This window comes from Oncorhynchus gorbuscha, linkage group LG09 (assembly GCF_021184085.1).
Source record: "Oncorhynchus gorbuscha isolate QuinsamMale2020 ecotype Even-year linkage group LG09, OgorEven_v1.0, whole genome shotgun sequence".
Taxonomy (NCBI): Eukaryota; Metazoa; Chordata; class Actinopteri; order Salmoniformes; family Salmonidae; genus Oncorhynchus; species Oncorhynchus gorbuscha.
In genome coordinates this window covers 69,008,703-69,032,610 of record NC_060181.1, presented here as the reverse complement: position 1 = coordinate 69,032,610, position 23,908 = coordinate 69,008,703, and the positions used below count along the sequence as shown (strand labels likewise).

The 23,908-nt window shown below is 43.7% G+C and overlaps 1 protein-coding gene across 1 annotated transcript; it reads left to right on the top strand.

Annotated features, from left to right (window-relative positions):
* The first annotated feature begins 12,060 nt into the window (after nucleotides 1-12,060).
* Nucleotides 12,061-22,460, top strand: LOC124042940 (inhibin beta B chain-like). Its single transcript, XM_046361087.1, has 2 exons — nucleotides 12,061-13,206; nucleotides 19,594-22,460. The coding sequence occupies exons 1-2, from the start codon at nucleotides 12,837-12,839 to the stop codon at nucleotides 20,421-20,423; spliced, it is 1,200 nt and encodes a 399-aa protein (XP_046217043.1). The 5' UTR covers nucleotides 12,061-12,836; the 3' UTR covers nucleotides 20,424-22,460.
* Nucleotides 22,461-23,908: the final 1,448 nt, after the last annotated feature.

Below are 23,908 nucleotides of genomic sequence, written 5' to 3'. Positions count from 1 at the left end.
TACGTATTTTTACTTAAATACTTTACACCATTGAAAACCAGTCACTAGGGGCAACTGTGAGTAGTAATTTTTTAAATATTTTTTTATAAAGAGCAAATGTTCAAGTTAATAATAAACGTGTTTTCCCATCTTAAATTTAAACAAAATACTATAGTAAGTGCCTATTAAAGTAAATATTCACCCATTTTGAATGTTATATTGTTTGTGTGCATCTCTGAGCAATGTTCTATCGGTTCCCTGGGTCAATTCATGTTTTCATGTATATCTGAGAAATTGCCGTTCAAGCAGACAGAAATTTGGCAGGTATGAGGTAGCATTGAGATAAAGTATTTCTTAACAGGGTGGATCAGCTTTAATATAGCGGAGAGATTGTAGCTTCCATCAATGTAATTGTCTGCATAATTTCCAATCTCCCATATATTTTTGGGGTATACATACATACATACACATATCCACATCTGTGACCCGATTCAGGAAACTAGGCGTATGTCGCAAGTTACAACTTCACAGGAGAGCCGTTTGAACGCTATACATTTTTTTGACAGAAATGCCTTCTCGACCATGTGAACTTTCATGTGCCTTAATAACAAACTTGTATGCCATGTGTAAATACAAATAAAATTGTTAAACTACAAGCCTAGTTTGTTTATTCACAGAAAAAGACAGCAACCGTCCCGCTAGCCATGATTGGCTTAGATAATGAGTGGGCTGGACATGCCGAGAGATGAGTTTGGATTGGTCTGCGGTGTAGCAGCTTGTGTCTATAAAAATGAACTGCTCGTTCTGAGTAGATAATCCTTTCTACTGCAGTTTTTACGAAATATATAACATTAGCCATGGAGAGCTGAAAATATGTTGCTACTGCTCTCAATAACATTGCTGCCCTGAATTTATCAGGAGCCATCGACAAAGGTCAGTGGGAAAAAATTGTGATGGGCTACTTTCTGGAAGACGTTCATGCCATTCTGACTCTGAAAATGGAATAAAAGGGGTTGCAGTCTGCCATGAAGCTTTCATCCATGTATTCGGGTAAGAATCTAGCTACAGTTTCAGATATTATACGTTTTTAATTTTGTCAGAAAGTTGTTTTCATTGCAAGTTTAACCTCTCTGCGCACCGAACCCGTTAGCGTATTAAACATTCATGAAAATACAAGTGTCTCACATGTTTCGAAAGCCTAGAATCTTGCGTAAACCAACTGCGTTGTCAGATTTAAAAAAGGATTTACTGCGAAAGAATACGATGCGATTATCTGAGGATAGAGCCCCAAAACAAACAACTATTTCAATCAGCACAGACGTAACAAAATCACAAACTGCAATAAAATAAATGGTTTACCTTTGACGATCTTCCTCTGTTTGCAATCCCAATGCTCATTGTTACACAATGAATGACAAAACATTTTGTGAACCACTTGTGTCGTGAATTCGGTCTCATTCCAATTGACTACACATTCGATGTAAATACACACACTAAATGTGACTTTTCCAGTCATGTTTGGTTTCATTGTAATCAACTTGTTTGTTTGTAACACAACCAAATGTGATGGGTCATTTCGCGGGACGTATTGACTGAAAGAAACCGATTTGAAGACAACAAGTAATGACATCATTGTGCACCAACGATATGACCGCTGTTTCGTTGATTGACTGTATTTTAACCCAATGACCACTGATCGTCTTGAAATCTAGCTGGGTAGATAAACGGCAATATGTAATGTTTGTGTTGGAAGACCAACCCATGTAGTAAACTCCAGCGTAAAGAGGGTCATTTGCCATTGAAGTTTCATACAGGAAGGAGCAACGCATGTTACGCACAGCGTTGTTTTGGTAAAGCACATCTTCAGCTGTTTATATATCAATCATTGTAACACACCTCGTCCTCCTCTTCTGAGGAGGAGAAGCGAGAAGGATCGGAGGACCAAAACGCAGCGTGGTAAGTGTCCATAATGTTTATTTTAAAACATAAACTGAACACTACAAAACAATAAACGTGAAATGAACGAAACAGTCCCGTGTGGTGACAAACACTGACACGGAAGACAAACAACCACAACCTAAAACTGAAACCCAGGCTACCTAGTATGATTCTCAATCAGGGACAACAATTGACAGCTGACCAACATAGACTGCCCACCCAACTCACACCCTGACAATACTGAAACAAAGATCAAATAACAGAACTATGGTCAGAACGTGACAATCAGTATGGCGACTAAGTCAGGGAAAGCTAAATCTAAGTCTAGATATACAGATGTACACACAATTTTAGAAGAAATTTATCGGGAAAGTGGGACAGAGATTGTTGGAGGACGATTCATTTAGCGATTCCCAAATGGAGGAATATTTTGTGAACGGAGAGGACATCGTTTTGGACTGGTAAGTTCTTCTCATGCTAATGCCGTTGTTTGAAATTAATAATCTAAAATATTATATGTGATTTAAAAAAATGTTTAGTAGCAATATATAAAAATGTAATGTAATGAAATGTTAGATGCGCGTGTCTGCCGCCCCACCCCCACATGAAATAGCCTATTTGAGTCTGTTGAGGGGAGGGCAGGCCCACAGCAATGACCAAAGTGAAATGGAGACAGTAGATACAGCTGGTCTGTTATAATATAATAAAGACAGTAGATCTAGCTGGTCTGTCATAATATAATAGAGACAGTAGTCCATCCCCCACTGAAGCTGGTTCATCCAGCTCCTGCCACAAGTGGTGTTCATCTGCCCAAATTTATTTCTGCAGGCATGGATGTGCCTCAGGGCCAAAAGGGCACAGCATGGAGGCGTTGCTGTGTTCTTTGCAAAATGAAGTCCCCTATCACCTGCACCACATGCTTGGTGACCCTCTGCTTTACAGCAGAAAGAGACTGCTATAGCACCTGGCATCAGCAGCACAATATTGTGTAGAGGACTGAGGGTCTTCCAAATATTGAAATGTTTCATGTTTTTTCTAAATTTTTTGGGTGGGGGTGTGTTAGAATACCATTTTGGTCATTTGTACAGTATATAGTTATTCCATTCAAAATGTATAACTTCACCAATTTGGCCACTTGTGTACATTTGGGCTACTTGTGTGGGACACCTGGGTGACTTCATGATAAATGTCATGTTGCACACTCATTTTGGAAGTTGTCATTCTGAAACTTTGCACAAGTACTGTTGCCCTCCTATGTTTTTCACTGAAATTGTCCCCATCATCCTTTCTGACTGTTTGTTTTGTCTTGTTCATTTTAAAGATGATGTCTGAATCAGCCCGCAATGTGTCCTCTTTGGGTACGCCAGTAATGATGTCTTGAGGAGATGGTAAATGTGGTAGCAGTTGTAGAAGATTGTCTAGGTAGTGATGTAGATGACGATGACTTTTCCACATAGTTCAATAGAGTGTGAGCTGTAAGAAAATAAGTGTCCAAGTCTGAAGGACTAGCTAGCTGGCTAGCATTAGTCATTAAACGTTGTCACTAACATCCTTTAACTAAATGTAAACTTTCAGCTAATGTTAGCGAACTGTCATTTATTTAAATGTTCACTGTCCTTCTCTGCTTGCCGCAAGTTGGCTAACGTAACGTTAACAACTTAGCTAATGTTAGCTAGCTAGCACTATATTGACAGGTGTAATTCTGTGGGAAAACTGACTGAGACATCTAGATAACGTTAGCTAACAACAACATAGTAAATGTTAATTTAACCGAATAATACTGTAATGTTAAAGTTAATTTACCCAACCACGAAGAGACTGAATAATCTAGTTAACTAATTAACGTTAGTAACTAACTAAGTATGGTTGTTGTATTCCTTTCTACATGTTACCAGGGGTAGGACCTACCTGCTTTTAACTTATGCCGTCCTGTGTGATGCTCCAGCAGCATGGCTCGTCACAGCTGCTTTGCCCATGGCGTGAACGTTTATTGATTTGCTGCAGGCTCTGCATCGGGCCATATGGATGTCCCATGGATCTTTAACAAGCCAGTCTTTGTAAGTGTCTTTGGTGAGCCCATGTCTATTTATGTCTATTTTCACAAACTTTCAAGGATTTCAAGGACCCGTGGGAACCCTATGGAGAGCCTTCCTTTGTCTACACCCTCTTAAGCCAGACCCACCCATCTCTTTAAGGATTCACACGTGAGGTCATCAAATCAAATCAAATTTGATTGGTCACATACACATGTTTAGCAGATGTTAATGTGAGTATAGCGAAATGCTTGCGCTCCTAGTTCTGACCATGCAGTAATATCTAACTGTAGCGGTCCTATGTGAAGCTGGTGTAGGGAGTCAGGTGCAGGACAGCAGATATGAGTAATTAAAGTACTTTACTCAATCATTTTAAAATTACAACGCGACCATGACAGCCCACAGGGTTAAATAATAAACAAGTAATTGGTTGAGTGAAGCCAGGTGTGATAAGACAAAGACAGAACGAATGGAAAATGAAAAGTGGATCAGCGGTGGCTAGAAAGACGGTGACGTCGACCGCCGAACGTCACCCGAACAAGGAGAGGGACTGACTTCGGCCGAAGTCGTGACACTAACTAGTCATCTAAAAATGTCACAACAACAAAGGAATGAATAAGAATATGTACATATAAATATATGGATGAGCGATGACCAAACGGCATAGGCAAGATGCAGTAGATTGTATAGTGTACAGTATATACATATGAGATGAGTAATGTAGGGTATGTAGACATTATATAAAGTGGCATTGTTTAAAGTGACTAGTGATACATTTATTACATCCCCTTATTAATTATTAAAGTGGCTAGAGATTTGAATCAATATGTTGGCAGCAGCCACTCAATGTTAGTGATGGCTGTTTAACAGTCTGATGGCCTTGAGATAGAAGCTGTTTACCAGTCTCTCGGTCCCAGCTTTGATGCACCTGTACTGACCTCACCTTCTGGATGATAGCAGGTGAACAGGCAGTGGCTCGGGTGGTTGTTGTCCTTGATTATCTTTTTTGGCTTCCTGTGACATTGGGTGGTGTAGGTGTCCTGGAGGGCAGGTAGTTTGCCCCCTGCGATGGGTTGTGCAGACCTCACTACCCTCTGGAGAGCCTTACGGTTGTGGGCGGAGGAGCAGTTGCCGTACCAGGCGGTGATACAGCCCGACAGGATGCTCTCAATTGTGCATTTGTAAAAGTTTGTGAGTTTTTGGTGACAAGCCAAAAAATACCATTTCTTCAGCCTCCTGAGGTTGAAGAGGCACTGTTGCGCCTTCTTCGCAACGCTGTCTGTGTGGGTGGACACCTAGGAACTTAAAACTTTCCACCTTCTCCACTACTGTCCCGTTGATGTGGATAGGGGGGTGCTCCCTCTGCTGTTTCCTGAAGTCCACGATCATCTCCTTTGTTTTGTGACATTGAGTTTGAGGTTCTTTTCCTGACACCACACTCCGGGGGACCTCACCTCCTCCCTGTAGGCCGTCTCGTCGTTGTTGGTAATCAACTGTAGTGTCGTCTGCAAACTTGATGATTGAGTTGGAGGCGTGCATGACCACGCAGTCAGTGGTGAACAGGGAGTACAGGAGAGGGCTGAGAATGCACCCTTGTGGGGCCCCAGTGTTGAGGATCAGCGAGGTGGAGATGTTGTTTCCTACACTCACCACCTGGGGGCGTCCCGTCAGAAAGTCCAGGACCCAGTTGCACAGGGCAGGGTCGAGACCCAGGGTCTCGAGCTTGATGACGAGCTTGGAGGGTACTATGGTGTTAAATGCTGAGCTGTAATCAATGAACAGCATTCTTACATAGGTATTCCTCTTGTCCAGATGGGTTAGGGCAGTGTGATTGCAATTGCGTCGTCTGTGGACCAATTGGGGTGGTAAGCAAATTCTAGTAAGCCAGGGTGTCAGGTAGGGTGGAGGTGATATGATCCTTGACTAGTCTCTCAAAGCATTTCATGATGATGGAAGTGAGTGCTATGGGCGATAGTCATTTAGCTCAGTTACCTTAGCTTTCTTGGAAACAGGAATAATGGTGGCCCTCTTGAATCACGTGGGAACAGCAGACTGGGATAGGGATTGATTGAATATGTCTGTAAACACACCAGCCAGCTGGTCTGCGCATGCTCTGAGGACGCGGCTGTGGATGCCGCCTGGGCCTGCAGCCTTGCGAGGGTTAAAACATTTAAATGTTTTACTCACGTCGGCTGCAGTAAAGGAGAGTCCGCAGGTTTTGGTAGCGGGCCGTGTCAGTGGCACTGTATTGTCCTCAAAGCGAGCAAAGAAGTTGTTTAGTCTGTCTGGGAGCAAGACATCCTGATCCGCGATGGGGCTGGTTTTCTTTTTGTAATCCGTGATTGACTGTAGACCCTGCCACATACCTCTTGTGTCTGAGCCGTTGAATTACGACTCTACTTTGTCTCTATACTGACGCTTAGCTTGTTTGATTGCCTTGTGGAGGGAATAGCTACACTGTTTGTATTCTGTCATGTTTCCGGTCACCTTGCCCTGGTTAAAAGCAGTGGTTCGCGCTTTCAGTTTCGTGTGAATGCTGCCATCAATCCACGGTTTCTGGTTTGGGAAGGTTTTAATAGTTGCTGTGGGTACGACATCGCCGATGCACTTGCTAATAAACTCACTCATCGAATCAGTGCATTCGTCAATGTTGTTGTTTGACGCAATGTGGAACATATCCCAATCCACGTGATCGAAGCAATCTTGAAGCTTGAAATCAGATTGGTCGGACCAGCATTGAACAGACCTGAGCGCGGGAGCTTCCAGTTTTAGTCTCTGTCTATAGGCTGGGAGCAACAAAATGGAGTCGTGGTTAGCTTTTCCAAAAGGAGGGCGGGGGAGGGCCTTATATGTGTCGTGGAAGTTAAAATAACAATGATCCAGGGTTTTACCAGCCCTGATAGAACAATCGATATGCTGATAGAATTTAGGGAGTCTTGTTTTCAGATTAGCCTTGTTAAAATCCCCAGCTACAATGAATGCAGCCTCAGGATATGTGGTTTCCAGTTTACATAGAGTCAAATAAAGTTTGTTCAGGGCTGTCGATGTGTCTGCTTGTGGGGGAATATATGCGGGCGGCTGTGATTATAATCGAAGAGAATTCTCTTGGTAGATAATGCGGTCAACATTTGATTGTGAGGAATTCTAAGTCAGGTGAACAGAAGGACTTGAGTTCCTGTATGTTGTTATGATCACACCACGTCTTGTTAATCATAAGGCATCCGATAGCGTGTCTCGAGTGAGCCATGTTTCCATGAAGCAAAGAATGTTACAGTCTCTTATGTCTCTCTGGAATGCTACCCTTGCCCGGATTTCATCAACCCTGTTGTCAAGACACTGGACATTGGCGAGTAGTATGCTCGGGAGCGGTGCACGATGTGCCCGTCTCCGGAGCCTAACCAGATGACCACTTCGTCTGGCCCTTTTACAGCGACATTGTTTTGGTTCGCCGGCTGGGATCCGATCCATTTTCCTGGGTGGTGGGCAAAACACAGGATCCGCTTCGGGAAAGTCGTATTCCTTGTCGTAATGGTGGTGAGTTGACGTTGCTCTTATATCCAGTAGTGCCTCCCGACTGTATGTAATAAAACCTCAAATTACCTGGGGTACCAATGTAAGAAATAACACATTAAAAAAAAATACTGCATAGTTTCCTAGGAACGCGAAGCGAGGCGGCCATCTCTGTTGGCACCGGAAGCTCATATTTGTAATAATGCAGGTAGTTTATGGAAAGGTTGTTACCTCTTACCAGTATTGCCATAACAAAAATTACATTTTGGGAAGCAATTATTATTTTAACAAACAATAATTGTGATTCGTCCTATATTTTCCATAAGATCTTCACTCCCTAGCAAGTTATTTGATGCATACACACACACAAACACTCATACACATTCAACCCCTTTCCCCCACAAACAACCATACACGCAGATGCTCAACAGTTGTTCCATCCCAGAGCCCAACTCTAGAAAGGCCTTGATTTACGAATGCATATACAGTTGCAGCTGTATGAGAAGACATACAAAAATGGGGAGATTTGATTAACCATTGTCACGTCTTAGGTGATGGAGGTCAGATATACCCCCTTCCCCTGAAACACCCACACGCGGTCCCCTGTTGTGACATTATTCCCAAGCATCTCTGTATATTCAGATCTTTGATGATTTTGTGTCACCAGGGTCACAATAATATGTGCCCTCTCTAAATGTCTGAGTGTGATCCCTCTTCATGGGTTACTGCAGCTAGTGTTGCCAGCACTGCCACTGCCTGGGTGGGGGCACCCCACCAGAATCCCCACCGGCTAGGTAGGGTTCTCATTAGCAGCTTTGAGAATTTCCTTGTATATTATGCTCTCCCATCAGGAGGCTTTGGCTTTGTAGGACCAACCCTGCCAGGCAGGTTCAGAATCTTGAGAGGGCGGTGCTACTTTAGTAGGTCTCTGACCACATTCATCTTTCTGATTTGGCTGCATATAGGCTACTTACTGCAGGCCCATAAAACACATAGGTGCTGCTTCTTCGTGTATGGGTCTATCAAATGGGTGTATACATGCACACATACCCACATACTCTGCCTTTTATGTCCTCTGTGTTTTATCTCTACCATGTTGATTGAGTACTTTTATGTTCCAGGTCCTTATATTTGAAGGTTTATTATTTCGCTAATCATCCTTTCTTCTAATTCTGTCTTATCAATTTATGAAATACTATAAATGGAAGGTCTAAAACGAATTATTTTCCACCATTCCCTATCTAGAAAGGTGTAGTTGGAGTTTATTACTTTAACAATTGTTGTATTTTAGAGCTTTTTAAAATGTTTTTATAATAATCCGTACCATGTCTAGTATTGTGTTTCCATTATTCAACTCCTCGATGGGAACTTTGTCATATTTAGAATAGCCATGGAGTAGTCTTTGTCTCTGAACATTTGTTTATCAATATAGTGTAACGACTACGAGAGCTACACGTTTCCCTTTCAATCTATTTTCCTTGAAGATTGGATACGGAACTTTGGAAGTTAATAGGAGTACGACTTTTCACCTCGTGAAAATGTCTATCATACATGTCAGATTTCAATATTGCCCGATGTCATACAAGGTAACCTACCTACCTATCTTCTCTCGAATGAGCCACTGATCCTATTCCTACCTCGAGAAACTTGTAATTTAACAGAGGGTCTAACACATTTCTCCTATTTGTCTGCCCCACTTCAGTCCAGGGTGCATTGTGCCATTACGAATGTCAGACTCCACTCTGTGAGGCTCATCGATCTGCAGGTTGAACATGGTGAGATTGTAGACTCCAAAATTGATTGTGCAGTTTGTTTAGGAGATTTTATAGATAACTAGCTACTTCACATGCTAGACAGACCATAGCGAGATAATTGCAATGTGGGTTTTGTAGTCATTTTGAGCTGCAACAAATTTCACATGTTGCTACCAACCTTATTATAACGACAAAATTAAGCATTTGTTCACCGAAAATATTGTTCTCACAGATTAGTGTTAGGTAAGAAGAGAAGGCATAGAGGGGTCAAAAGCCTTTATTCATATAAAACAATCTGTTTTACGGAATTTTCCTTGTAGTCTATATTAAAGGGCACTTAATTTAATGTAACAGGCATTTAAATGCAATATTCGTGCACAATTTCTACTTAAAATATCAGAGACGTAAAAGGTACTAATGGTAATTATTTTTACTCATACCAAAAAAGCGTAGAACTATTTTGTCTTTGTTTGCACTGTATGCTTTACATTTACATTTAAGTCATTTAGCAGACGCTCTTATCCATTGCAGTCACCAAAAATGATAAATGATATTTATGCATTGCACTCTGTACATTTGATCTGATTAATATGTGTATGTTATTCAAATATATATAAATACAAAATATATTCCATATATATGCAATGTGCTCTCACTCCACATGATGGCGCCAGGTACTAAACAAAGATTTTTGACATCATATTCTCAAGGTTCTTCTACTGAAGGATTACTAATTCAAAAGTTGAGATACAATATTTTCGTGTTACCACTGGAAATTATGATTACTTATATCAAAACTAAGAGCACAACATGTTAAATAAATAGTCTCTCCATTGCCGCATTATGAGGTTATTACAGGGTTATTACACGGTTATTACAGGGTTATTACAGGAGGAAATCAGGTTATGGGACCTTCTCTTCTCCATCAGTCTAGCATGGGTGTCAAACATGCAGTACTGTAGCCATTTTCGACATGTCAATGGGCCCCACTTGTGCTCCCATCAATATCCTCTCAGATTAGTAGAAAGGATTTCATGTTGGAGAAGAAGTTCACACACAAGCAATGAATGAACACAGTCAAGTGGCTACAGAGAAGCCTTTACAGGAATGACCTCATGGGCAAAATGACTTTGACCCCTGGTCTGAAGGCTCTCTGTCAATCATGATGGAGACCACTGAATATGGGCATGATTAAGAGTGTAATAGGCCTATGAAGCAGAAGCTCTGTTGAGTCATGTTGTTTTGACCCGATTTGTGCAGTGGTATAGAGTTCAGCTTAATGAATGACACACACACACATAAGCAGGCCTGTGTCCCTACGCCTAATCCACAACCATTCTTGACCGTTGGCTACGGAACAGTTCACTTGACCCACTCACCTACATCAAGGTCTGGACGTTTTGACATTTTTAGACAGCCTTTGCTTTCTGATCAGCGTCTTGGTACTGTCATCAAAAATAATCAACAGAGATTTTTCAGATTAATGGCTCAATAGTGTAGTGGATGTTTCAACAAAGGGTGGCACTGTTTACCTGGAAAAGTAAGTATACTGTTGCACAACCCATGACAATGCTAGGCCTATGAAGCAAAAGCACCATTGAGTCATGTTGTTTTGACCCTGTTTGTGCAGTGGTATAGGGTTTAGAACTCATCTTTATTAATTACATAAATTACTATTACCTCCTGCCCCTTCTTTCTATCCTTCTCTCTCTCTCTCTCTTTCTCTCTCTCTCTCTCTCTCTCTCTCTCTCTCTCTCTCTCTCTCTCTCTCTCTCTCTCTCTCTCTCTCTCTCTCTCTCACGCACGCACGCACGCACGCACGCACGCACGCACGCACGCACACACACACACACACACACACACACACACACACACACACACACACACACACACACACACACACACACACACACACAGAGAGAGAGAGAAACAGATAAACACACATAGGCATATGTCTCTATGTGACTGTCTACTAAAGCCTCTGCCTGGAAAAGTAACTATACTGTTGCCTAATCCACGACCACGCTTGAATGTAGGCTAATGCGCCAGTTCACTTGTCCCACTAACCTACATAAAGGTCGGGACATGTTGATATATTTAGACATCCTTTGTTTTCTGATCGGTGTGTTGGCACTTTCCTCAAAAAGAATAGCAGATTTCTTTCAGATTCTTGCTTTAATAATGTAGGGAAAGTGTTTCAACAAAAGGTGGCGCTGTTTATAACATTTTTCCTCATGCGTAAAAGTGCACAGAAAGCACGCGCCTTTCAGTATGAACACTGCATTATGAGTGGTATCCCATGGTATCCCATTGCAGTCAAGTGATTTGCCTATCCTGAGTTACCTACATACAAAAACAAGTCGTTGGCTTTCGAAACTTGTAGGACCGTACAAAAATCCGATAGTTTAAACACATTGTGTATGTGTGTGATACGTGCGTCCGTGTTTATGTTTGTTCGTTTCATCTGTTTGTTTCAGACACCATAATACCAACATTTATAAAATCCTTCCAATTTTAGAGCATGATATGTCTTGCCGAAATAGCCCCACATTTATTCAAAATGACAATCTATCTGTTTATGCCTATAATACAGTATATTTTATGAGGCAATGAGGTGTACAATTATAATGTATGGTTAAAATGTGTTCTCTATCGTATTCTACTACTTTTTATTGTAACCATAGGAACGTCTTCTCTCCATCCTCCGCGGCGCTTTCCTCCCAGATAGTTCTAGCAGCAGTGTATAATCCCTTGAGCCCTGTTGGTGGAACGCCCCACGTGGTTTCAACTCCTGTATAAAAACTTTCCGTGTGCCGTGGGCTCCGTGTCGTGATTGCAAAGGAGAACATTGTAAAGATAACAGCATCTATTTCAGGACACAGAGGCAGAGCCGTCGCATACACACACCCATAGGATAGTCTACTCAAACTCACCAGTAGACAAACAAGACAGTGATCTAGGGATTAGTTGGGTATGAATTCGATTGCAATTTAGTTGGATTCCTAAAATTGCGTTTATAGGAGTGATTTGAATGTAAAGGTAACGTCATATTTGGAAGTTCACATCAAACGTTTCGTCTCCTGATCAACGGATACAAAGCCCACGTACCGGTGAGATACTAAATGTGGTTTGCAAAGGTTATGGAATATAATAATTCGTTTTGTTAAATTTGAAGAAATGGCATGCCAGACGCGGTAGTGCCATTCAGATAGCCTACTACACACGGTGCTCATTTCAGATTCGCCGGTCAAGAAATCCGGTTAAGAACCAACACCTCTGGAATTGTGCTTTAGATGAGAACTGAACTGTAGTGCGCTTCACAAAAAGGACCCAAGCTTTACAGGGCTCGAGAGGAAGCAAATAAGAACATCTGGAATAATCTATTAGCTCTTGACAGCAACCTCTTTGGAATACAAAAACCGCATGGACTGTTTTGGATTACCCTAACGTGTGCATCAATCATAGTTCCATGTGCAAACTATTCCCGCTGGCGCAGAGCTGGATATTTACCAGGATGCTAAACTTGTGAAGTAGCCTAACTCTCTTTCGTTGCTCTCTGTATCGAATAACCATTATTCTTCCTCTCCATCGTGCTTGGGAATTCCAGTCTCAAAAAGAGAAAATGAAAAGATATAATCTCACGTTGGCTTGCATCCTTTCCATCTGCTTTACTTTGGGCACAACTGGGGCAGAGACTCAAACCGTGACCCAGGAGTCGTGCGCTTCGTGCGGGATGCCGGAGGCGTCAGAACGGGTGGATATAGACTTATTGGAAGCAGTTAAGAGGCACATCTTGAACAGGTTACAAATGAGAGAAAGACCCAACATCACACATCCTATCCCGAAAGCGGCAATGGTGACAGCGCTGAGGCGGCTACACGCAGGTAAACTACGAGAAGACGGAAGGGTTGAGATCCCCAACCTTGATGGACAGGCTGCCTACAGTAACGAGGGGCAAGAGACTTCGGAGATAATCAGCTTCGCAGAATCAGGTAGCCTAATTATCAATAATCCGGCATTTATCTAACTCATTTCTCTCCCTTTATTGTTCTGAGTCATGACTCAATTTCAAAAGGTGTAGTAGGAGCATATAGCACATGTCCCCTCCGAGGATTCGAGGAATTAATATTCATATCAGGACAGCCATAATTGCGCAGGATACAACCCTACATAATCACGATATAATTGCCTCATAATCGAGATTGAATGCCTCATCTGATGGGATCTAGTGGGTTTCGTAAAGTTCTCAACCCAGATGTGTGTTGCCTATTACAGCCAATGTCTTTAATTGTCGTTTTCCGTTTTTGAAGAAAGGCTATATCCTTAAAATTCAACTGATATACAACGGTCTTTCACTAAGTCAACATGACACATAACATTATTCAACTTGCATTCATTCATTCATTCATTCATTCATTCATTCATTCATTCATTCATTCATTCATTCATTCATTCAACAATTCAACAATTCAACAATTCATTATAGAATGAAACCTTAAATGGCCCCCATGTGTTGTATAGGGAATAGTAAAGCACCCTGAGTCCCATTTCAGCAGTTAAACGTGTTTAGGCAAAAAGCTCTATTTTAAGGGAAAAACCCTTCAATTGGCCATTTATCCAACTTTCTAAGAATGTGTATGTAGCTAAGTCTTAAGGGTCCGAAGATAAACCCCCCCTTTCCCCCTTCACACACACACACACACACACACACACACACACACACACACACACACACACACACACACACACACACACACACACACACACACACACACACACACACACACACACACACACACACACACACACACACACACACACACACACACACACACCTATTGTCTGTTAACAACTGAAACCAATAATTGCCAGGTTAGTGCAGTGAGAACATCATATTTGAGATGTAGTGTTTGTTTAGCAGAGAAAGCATACCATTAAGAAACAAAGTGAGATGCCGGTCCCACAGTGCAACGCTGTAGCACACAGTATACAATCAGCCTGGATGGGTTCCTAGCTGTCACCCTCCAATAGAAATGATGTAAGCACACTCATGACAAGGGAACAAAAGCAAGGCAATTATTGGGAGAGCACTGTGCATTCTTGCTAAACCCAATATGTCAACATTCAGAACAAAAAGCACGAGAAAACAAAAGAAAACGCTCAGAATAATGCATGAGACATTTGAGTCGTGGGTTCGGGGGATGGAGAGATGGAGGAGGTGGGAGGGGGTGTATGGTGTGCCCATATCTCCATTTTCTAAAGAATGCTTTTGTCATATAAAGGTTCATCCAACCAGGCCTCTTTGCTTTTTTTCCATTATACACGATACCTTTGAGCCTTTGTGCAGCATTGTGCCATGGAACTGGCTTTGCTCCCTGCTCTCTAGACCCCCTCTGCCTTCAGGCCAGCTGGCACTCACCCCCAGAGCCCAGGCTGCCAGCAAGGGCATGGAAAGAGGGACAAGGCCCCTGGAGCAGCCTGGAGAGAGGCAGCTAGACCAGTCCCAGGCACAGGCCGGGACCCAAGCAGAGCGACTTTAATGATGTCACAGTCAAAGATCAAGGTGTTTGTGGTGCGCATTACTGGATGGCTAGTAGGGGCCTATGGGAGTTTGTGGTGTGCATTACTGGATGGCTGGTAGGGGCCTATGGGAGTTTGTGATGGACATTTCTGGATGGCTGGTAGGGGCCTAGGGGAGTTTGTGATGGACATTTTTGGATGGCTGGTAGGGGCCTAGGGGAGTTTGTGATGGACATTTCTGGATGGCTGGTAGGGGCCTAGGGGAGTTTGTGGTGGACATTTCTGGGTGGCTGGTAGGGGCCTAGGGGAGTTTGTGGTGGACATTTCTGGATGGCTGGTAGAGGCCTCGGGGAGTTTGTGGTGGACATTTCTGGATGGCTGGTAGAGGCCTCGGGGAGTTTGTGGTGGACATTTCTGGATGGCTGGTAGAGGCCTCGGGGAGTTTGTGGTGGACATTTCTGGATGGCTGGTAGAGGCCTCGGGGAGTTTGTGGTGGACATTTCTGGATGGCTGGTAGAGGCCTCGGGGAGTTTGTGGTGGACATTTCTGGATGGCTGGTAGAGGCCTCGGGGAGTTTGTGGTGAGCGTTACTGGCAAAAAAAAGTGTTGATGGTGTGGGACGCTGTCCTCTAGAAAAAGACAGCTATAGCTCTTATCTCTCAGTCAGTATTCAGTCTCATGACCACCTAGCGGAGCAGAGGCTGAGGCTTGCTGCCAAGGTTCCAGGTGAGGAACAGTGCCAACCACCCGTCTCTTATGACACAGTCTCGCGTACCCTCGCTTTGGCGGAGGGATTCAGTGTCCCGTAACCACGGGAGCGGAGCGGAGTGCAGGGGGAGATGTGTGCATCTCGATTGTCGTTGGTATAGCCGCTTGGACCTGTTGAACTCCCTGTGACTCCGGTCCAAGACACGAATTAAGACTTCATTATTGGATGTCATTAACTCTGGCCCAGTCCTTGGGTTGTGTGCCAAATGGCACCCTATTCCCTAAATAGTACACTAATGTTGACCAGAGCCCTATGGGCCCTGGAAAAAAACTGTAAAAAATAGTGCCCTATATAGGGAATAGGGTGCCATTTGGGATGTATCCCTCTCAGGGCTATAGGGCTGGCTGCTGGGTTTACTCTGGGACAGGGTCTTTCATGAAGACACGTCAATCATGCCCTGTCTGAAGCCGCTCATGGAATTTTCCACCTCACACTCAATCCAAGTGTGTGTATATGAGTATATGTCAGGTGCTCTGACTAACTGTAGATTCACCCCTTGCTCATACATCATTATACATGTGCTTTTCCATGTGCAACTGCTTTTCAAAGCTTTTATTAAACCATCAAGAGTTAAGCTTTTTAAGTACAACTTCAAACTCACTCCTCCACCACTACCAGCAAAGCAGCTTACTAACTACTGGCCAAAAGTCCAGCTCTATGGCGCTTTATGGGGCTCTCTGGGGCTCACCCTGACCTGTTCTGCTCTTTTCCCCTCTCCTCTCCTATTTCCCTCTGTGGGAATTGCTGGAGTGCTGAGCTGAGCGTTGTGCCCCAGCAGCCTAAGGGATGCCTGTCAGAGCCGTGTGTGTGTGTGTATGTGTGTCTGACTGCGAGGCGAGGCTCATGTCAGAGCAATGGTGCTCCGCGCCATTTGGTCTCTGTCGACACAGACTTTGTGTAATGAGCATAGCACTCTGCTACATGCGTGCACACACACTGTCTCTCTCTCTCTCTCTCTCTCTCTCTCTCTCTCTCTCTCTCTCTCTCTCTCTCTCTCTCTCTCTCTCTCTCTCTCTCTCTCTCTCTCTCTCTCTCTCTCTCTCTCTCTCTCTCTCTCTCTCTCTGCCTGATTTCCCACCTGCCTACCTTTTCTACCTGCCTGCCCTGTCCTTGTGTTGGTGGCGCAGGTGGAGACACGCTTAGGCAGATGTAGCTGCAGCAGCACTAGCTCCATCCAGAGAGACAGAGGTCCACCCAGATGTCAACCTCACCTCCCCTCCCTTCCCTTCCCCTGCCCTGCCCTAACCCTGCCTGGCCCAGGAGCACATTGACCCCAGTCACACTAACCCAGGCAGCACACCTCCTTGTTTAACTGGTCTCCTCCATAACCTTCTCCATCACCTCACCTCCTTCCTGAACTCACCTCCCTAAAGCCTGGTTCAAGCACTGGCTATGTTTTTTTGTGGGATTTTCTAAAAGCAAAGAAAAGGTAAATAGTTGAAGTGTTTTCCAGCAGGATGATTCTCAATCCACTCCAGCAACCAGTTTAATGTGGCCAGTCTCAGCTACCCTAAGTTATGGGTCATTAAAAAATGTCTGTATTTTGTTCACTGATGGGATATAGGGGAAAAGCTACAAACACACTCCACCACATATTTAAAAAAGAAAATATGACAATGCTTCAGTCCAGACTGTAGTATCTTTGTAGTTAGAGATTCAGACTGCCATCTCTCTCCACCCAGCACTTCATTGCCTTACACACAGTGTCACTCAGGGCACAGATAGAGAAACGCCCTGGCCTATGATCTCCCCTGTTGATCACTGGGAGCTGTTAAGGCAAGCAGCAAGTCATGATATGAAATGAGGCAAGGATATATACTCATGTCCTTGGGCAATGACAGCAGTTAAATCAGGTTAAAACTGTTATTGCATCAATGCCTTTATATCTACACTTCAGATGCATACTTTTCTTCTTAAATACTTGAGACTGCACCCTGAGGGTTCGGTATCAATATGCCTTGTGCTTTTGTTGTTGCCACAGGGATGGTTGTTTACACTGTATGTGTGTGTGTGTGTGTGTGTGTGTGTGTGTGTGTGTGTGTGTGTGTGTGTGTGTGTGTGTGTGTGTGTGTGTGTGTGTGTGTGTGTGTGTGTGTGTGTGTGTGTGTGTGTGTGTGTGTGTGTGTGTGTGTGTGTGTGTGTGTGTGTGTGTGTGTGTATGATAATGCGAGTCTGTGCGTGCGCGTGGTGTGTGGGTGTGAGTGTGTGCGCGTGCATTAATTTAAAGTCACTGTTACTGGAGTACCCTGTAGGCATAGGGTCGCTGTACAAAGGACCATCTTTGGTGGCCAGCTGTTGACACCAACTCACGCTAATCAGTTTGCAAACAAAGTAATTTAGCCGCTTCAGCATGTGCTCAGCCGAAGACGATCCTGGCTAACTCTTAAACAGAAACTTCTCGGTTTTCACAGTAATTTGGAAGACATCATTAGGCTTAAAAAAAGATATGGCCGACCCCAAACCCCATTATGCCTTAGACATTTCGAATCTCTTCATTGTTTCATTTTAGAAAGTGGCCAGTGTCATGTAAATGGCTTTTATTTTTGCCTCATCATGCTTTTGGTTAGGAGGGCCACGCGCTTAATTCCAGGCTGCAGCGCGGCTGTCTCCTAATACCTCACTCGGGTCTTTATGCTGTCAGTCTCAAAGGCTCCGGGGAGCTCAGGGGTTTTCATAGCAGTGCCTCACAACACACACACACACACACACACACACACACACACACACACACACACACACACACACACACACACACACACACACACACACACACACACACACACACACACACACACACACACACACACACACACACACACACACACACACACACACACACAGCCCTCAGCGAACTCAATGAACCCCCGGGGCCCGCGCCTTGTCCCACCCCCTCCCCTCCGTTCCCCCTCTTCTCTTCTCCTCCATTCCCCTTCTCTCCTCTATCTCTGGTTCTGTCGCTAGTCTTCACAATCTGACCTGAGGCCAACTGGGCCTGCTCCCAGAACTGGGCTGTCAGAAGAAACAGCCTATAAGGAACTAGGCTAACAGCATGTGATGTGGGAGAAAGAGAGTGGTGAGAGGAGACAGAAGTGACTGAACTGCTCCCTCCCTGGCTACCTGAACTGCTCCCTCCCTGGCTACCTGAACTGCTCCCTCCCTGGCTACCTGAACTGCTCCCTCCCTGGCTACCTGAACTGCTCCCTCCCTGGCTACCTGAACTGCTCCCTCCCTGGCTACCTGAACTGCTCCCTCCCTGGCTACCTGAACTGCTCCCTCCCTGGCTACCTGAACTGCTCCCTCCCTGGCTACCTGAACTGCTCCCTCCCTGGCTACATGAACTGCTCCCTCCCTGGCTACCTGAACTGCTCCCTCCCTGGCTACCTGAACTGCTCCCTCCCTGGCTACCTGAACTGCTCCCTCCCTGGCTACCTGCTTCATGCACCTTGTTGTTGTTTGTCCACTTCTTTCTCCCTCTTACAAATTATACTCAGATGTACTGTTACATTACTTTCATTCACACAGACAGAAGTTGGAAAACTATGTGTTTTACTCTGTGAATTGTGTCAACTTTTCCAACTTGCTCTAAAAAAATCATGTTAGTTTATTCTATAATATATGCCATTTCCGCTTTTTGCTTACAGTCATGTGTGCATACAAATCATGGTTCGAACCCACTACCCTGGTGTTACAAGCGCCATGTTCTACCAACTTAACTCTTGACTGTTCAGCAGCATTCATCAACTAGATTCAGCTGCGGGACAATTTTTTTCTTGAGTGGATGGTCAGGGGGTGGATGGTCAAGCCCAAACAAATATAATATTTGCTTAAAACTATAAGAATTTCAAACCAAGCTTACATTTGTATACAGTAAAATCATATTGTTACGCGTGTCGGAATACTTTGGAACAAATTTCCAAAATTAAAATCACTTGGAGCTGATTTTCTGGTGTTTTTACAGTCTTTTATGTCCAACAATTATATATATTTTTTTGTGCTCACAAGACATGCAGGGCCAAATATTTGGGGAACCCTGCTGTACAATATACAGTATATCACTAAACCCACATCCCTCTCTTCTTCTCTCCATCAGATGAGCTGACTTCATCTCAAGCATCTAAGTCCAGCCTCTACTTCCTCATCTCCAGTGAAGGGAACCAGAACCTGTACGTGTCTCAGGCCAACCTGTGGCTCTACTTCAGGCTGCAGCCCACCGGCTCCGAGAAAGGGCCTCGACGAAAAGTCACAGTGAAGATCCACTACAAGGAGGCAGGGACTGGGACTGCAGGTGGAGCCGGGGGGGGAACAGGGCCAGGGGGAGGAGGTCGGTGGACCCTGGTGGAGAAGCGCGTGGACCTTAAGCGCAGTGGCTGGCACACATTCCCCATGTCAGAGGCCGTGAGGGCCGTGTTTGGTAAGGGTGGCCGGCGGCAGGACCTTGAGGTGCACTGCGAGGGCTGTGAGGCGTCCAACGTGGTTCCTATCTTAGTCGACACAGCAGACCCTTCACACAGGCCCTTCCTGGTTGTCCGGGCGCGGCAGGTGGAAGGGAACCACCGCATCAGGAAGAGGGGCCTGGAGTGTGATGGGAGCAGTGGAGGTCTGTGCTGCAGACAGCAGTTCTACATTGACTTCCGCCTCATTGGCTGGAACGACTGGATCATCGCACCTGCGGGTTACTACGGTAACTACTGCGAGGGGAGCTGCCCGGCGTACATGGCGGGGGTACCGGGGTCAGCGTCGTCGTTCCACACGGCAGTGGTCAACCAGTACCGGATGAGGGGCATGAGCCCCGGCTCGGTCAACTCCTGTTGTATCCCCACCAAGCTCAGCACTATGTCTATGCTGTACTTCGACGATGAGTACAACATAGTAAAACGAGATGTGCCCAATATGATAGTGGAAGAGTGTGGCTGTGCCTGAGACTGTCTGTGATTTTTTTTTTACTTTGAACTTTGAAAGTCAAATCAAACGATTATAGTTAAAAAGTCTTGTACAAAAGGACCTTTTTGTACTATACACATATTCCATATAACTAAATATATATATATTTATATATTTAGTTATATGGCACAAACAAACATGTGTTAATGGATTATTTATCTGGCCGAGCGAGGCCAGTTTCTGTCCATTTCATATTAAGAACAGAGTTATGGGAGGAGAAAGGAATGGTTGATCACCAAATTATATTATTTTTCTAGTTTGCCATTCTTAGATGAAGATGGAAAGAAAAGCGCTTATTGACCCAGTGCAGTCAAAACGTGTTTTATATATATTTCCACACTATGTGGTTGGAATAATACTGTGAAACTGTGAAAATTATGATAATGCCCTTTTAGAGTCTTTTGAAAAGACCGCCTGAAATTTCAGCCTGTTTTGGTGGGATGGAGTTTTGGCCTGCCTAGTGACATCAACAGGTGTTAAATTAGTTAATAGACCAATAAGAAAGAGTTCCAAACCTCTCTGACAATAACAGGTCGTTTTCAGTTTCCCCTTACCACTCTGACCACTCCCAGACAGTCATAGCAACATTTTTCTTTGAGAAATTGCTCTTCGCTAAGAAGTTATTTTTGACCATTTTTGACCATTTTAATTAAAACAATCACAGTAAAGTACTTAATTGTTATCCAGAAAATATTTGATATTGAGATAAAAAGGGCTGGATTGGACCTTTAAGGAAGCTTACAGGTCCAGGATCAGCCAACCGCACATTGGCTTCTTCCCCTCCATGAGTACTGAAGCACACCAGAACATTGACAAAACAAAAGCACTGACAATGACAATTCATCGGATAATACAATTAGAAACACCAGCACTTCCATAAAGACTGTCAAAGACACTATGACTGTCCCACTCGATCCGGTGGAATTATTACAGAAAGTGTATCAGCCTGCGCTTATTATTGAATAAAGCCTTTCTGGGACGACACTCCTGTCCAGGTGAGGTGATGACACAACAACAACGTTGTTGACATGTTGTTGTTGACATTGGACCACACGTTCTCTCTTCCTGTCTGTGACCATACTGCAGGCGAGCACTCAGTTTAAAGGTGAAGATGGAACTTTGTGCACAGTGCACAACTACACACACTTCATCCAGAGAAAACAGAGTCCGCACTGCCCCTACTTGTTTCGATAAAGTGGACCTCGAAGTGGACGAGGAGGAGACTCTTGTTATGGGCCAACAGGGCATGATGGTGCAGTGTAGCACTTGCAGACTAAACTCTTTAAATGCACACTCCCACTCTTAATAGCACTTGCATATTGAAATGCCTTCAAAGGGGTACTGAGTGTCCTGTCATAAATAAGTGCCACGTAATTTATGCAATGTATAGTAACCCACCCATGCCCACCTACACAACTCTACCAGACTGAAATGATCTTTCTCCTCCTCCTCTCCTAGTCTTTAACTCCTCTTATCAAATACTTGAAATGTGATCTTTCGCTTCCATTTTTCCAAAGCGAATGATTGTTATGACATTTGCACTGAAAAGTTGGGGGATTAGTTAATAAACAAACTGCCATTGAAAGTTATTTTTCTAGAAGTAAATTGTATTTTTTTTGTACAAATTTTATTTGACCTATTAATGGAACCAAAGAGGCCAATATTATTTGAGCTTATTATTATAATTAGATGGCGAGGCCATCACGTTACTTTCTGTGTACAATGCTGTTTGATCATAAGAGGCCTAATCTACGTATCAGGGTACAATATGATGATTCTATTTCTTAGTTATATTATTTCCTTTCTCTATCTATTTTGTACAATACACATGTGGACACTTCATTTTTCATCTTTAATTCTATTTTTTTTCTCCCGTTTTTCTATTTAATAAAAATATATTTTTAGTTCCTGTTTCAGAATCATTTAGTCATATCAATGTCATCTGTACAGTTTATGTAAAGTGAAATATGTTTTCTTAAAATATTTTGTAACTTTGAAATAAATGCTTATTCCGCATCATTATCCTATTCTCCAGTGGTGTGGTCAAAATCTTTTAGTGAGTCCTTTCAGGCAGTCAACATTCATCAGCCGCTGATAGAGACAGTCACACTGTACCAGGTTCATTCCTGAGGCTTCCCTGTCATTGTTGTGATGACGGTGGGTTGGGCTGGTCTCGTTGGGAAACAGCAGAGATCTGAGAGAGCCTAGATGAAGCAGCGTGTAGCCACATGGCCTTATTACATCACAGCCAGCAGGTTCCCCTGAAAGAGCCTTATCTGACTGTTGCTGTTTATCAGAGCCAGAGGTTAAGGTTTCCAAAGTGACAGAAGTACTGTAGCTATGTGTCATTACCTTGTGTAAACAGAATGAGCCAACACATTTACCAACGTGTTGAGAGTTTATGTATGATCTCCTTGTACAACATGAGCAAAACACACACAAGCACAAACCGATCAAAACATGCCACGCATTCCCAAAAACATTGTTGGAGATAATTGGTTGAAATGTATCCATTTATATGTGCCAAGTGGATACGCTCGATAGCTACGCCTGACACTGGCCTGTTGGGTGAATAGCATGTTGGGACTGAGAAGGAGGAAACGCTCAACTAAACACTTAAACTAGGTGTTAAAAAAAACATTTCTATATAATTTCATATTATACAAGTTTTATGTTGGTGAAGTTGCCTTGGCTGTTTGAAACATACTATACTTTCTCAGCTTTGGCTTTTCGGCAGACTTTCAACAGATGTGTTCCAGTGAAAATACGGTTACCTTTCCTATTTCTTTCACCATTGTGTTTGATCTCAGGATCACCATATAGAGCAGTTCTGAGCTTAGTACACAACAGATTGTTCTTAGGTTTGCTGTAATATTGGGGCTTGTTAGCTGTGTAGCTGTGCAGTGGACTTATGTACTTTAGATACCCTTTAAATAAACGTACCATTTATTCTTAAAACTACGGACATTAACAAACAGTCGGTGTCTTAGGATCAACCTCGAGGCTTATTGTTCCCCTGTTTACCTCACCCTCCAACGCAGGGTGACATTGTGACCTTTGGAGCGACCTGCACTAGGGGCCACCAGCACACACTCATAGGGGGAGTAAAGCGGTGTCGAAGGACTTTGAAGACATGACAACATATTTGCAAGCAACTAATGAGCAGAAAGTTCATTAACCCATCACTCTAAGTGATTGTGGTAACTGTGCTCCCTCCGTACACCCCCTTCTTCTACTCTGTTTATGGATGAAACAAAAATAACGAAATATGCTACACTCTAGGTCAACACGTGGGGGGAGGTTGACACAGCAAGTCAACAACGTTAAAGTTGTTCCCTCTGTAGGAAAACAACTAGAGCCTTGTCACTAAACCTACCCCATTCCCCCTCAGCCCCCTTAGCTCCTAAACCCTCACCTCCTCCCCCTTCATCCTCTCACCCCCTCCTTCCTCCATCTTGACCTCC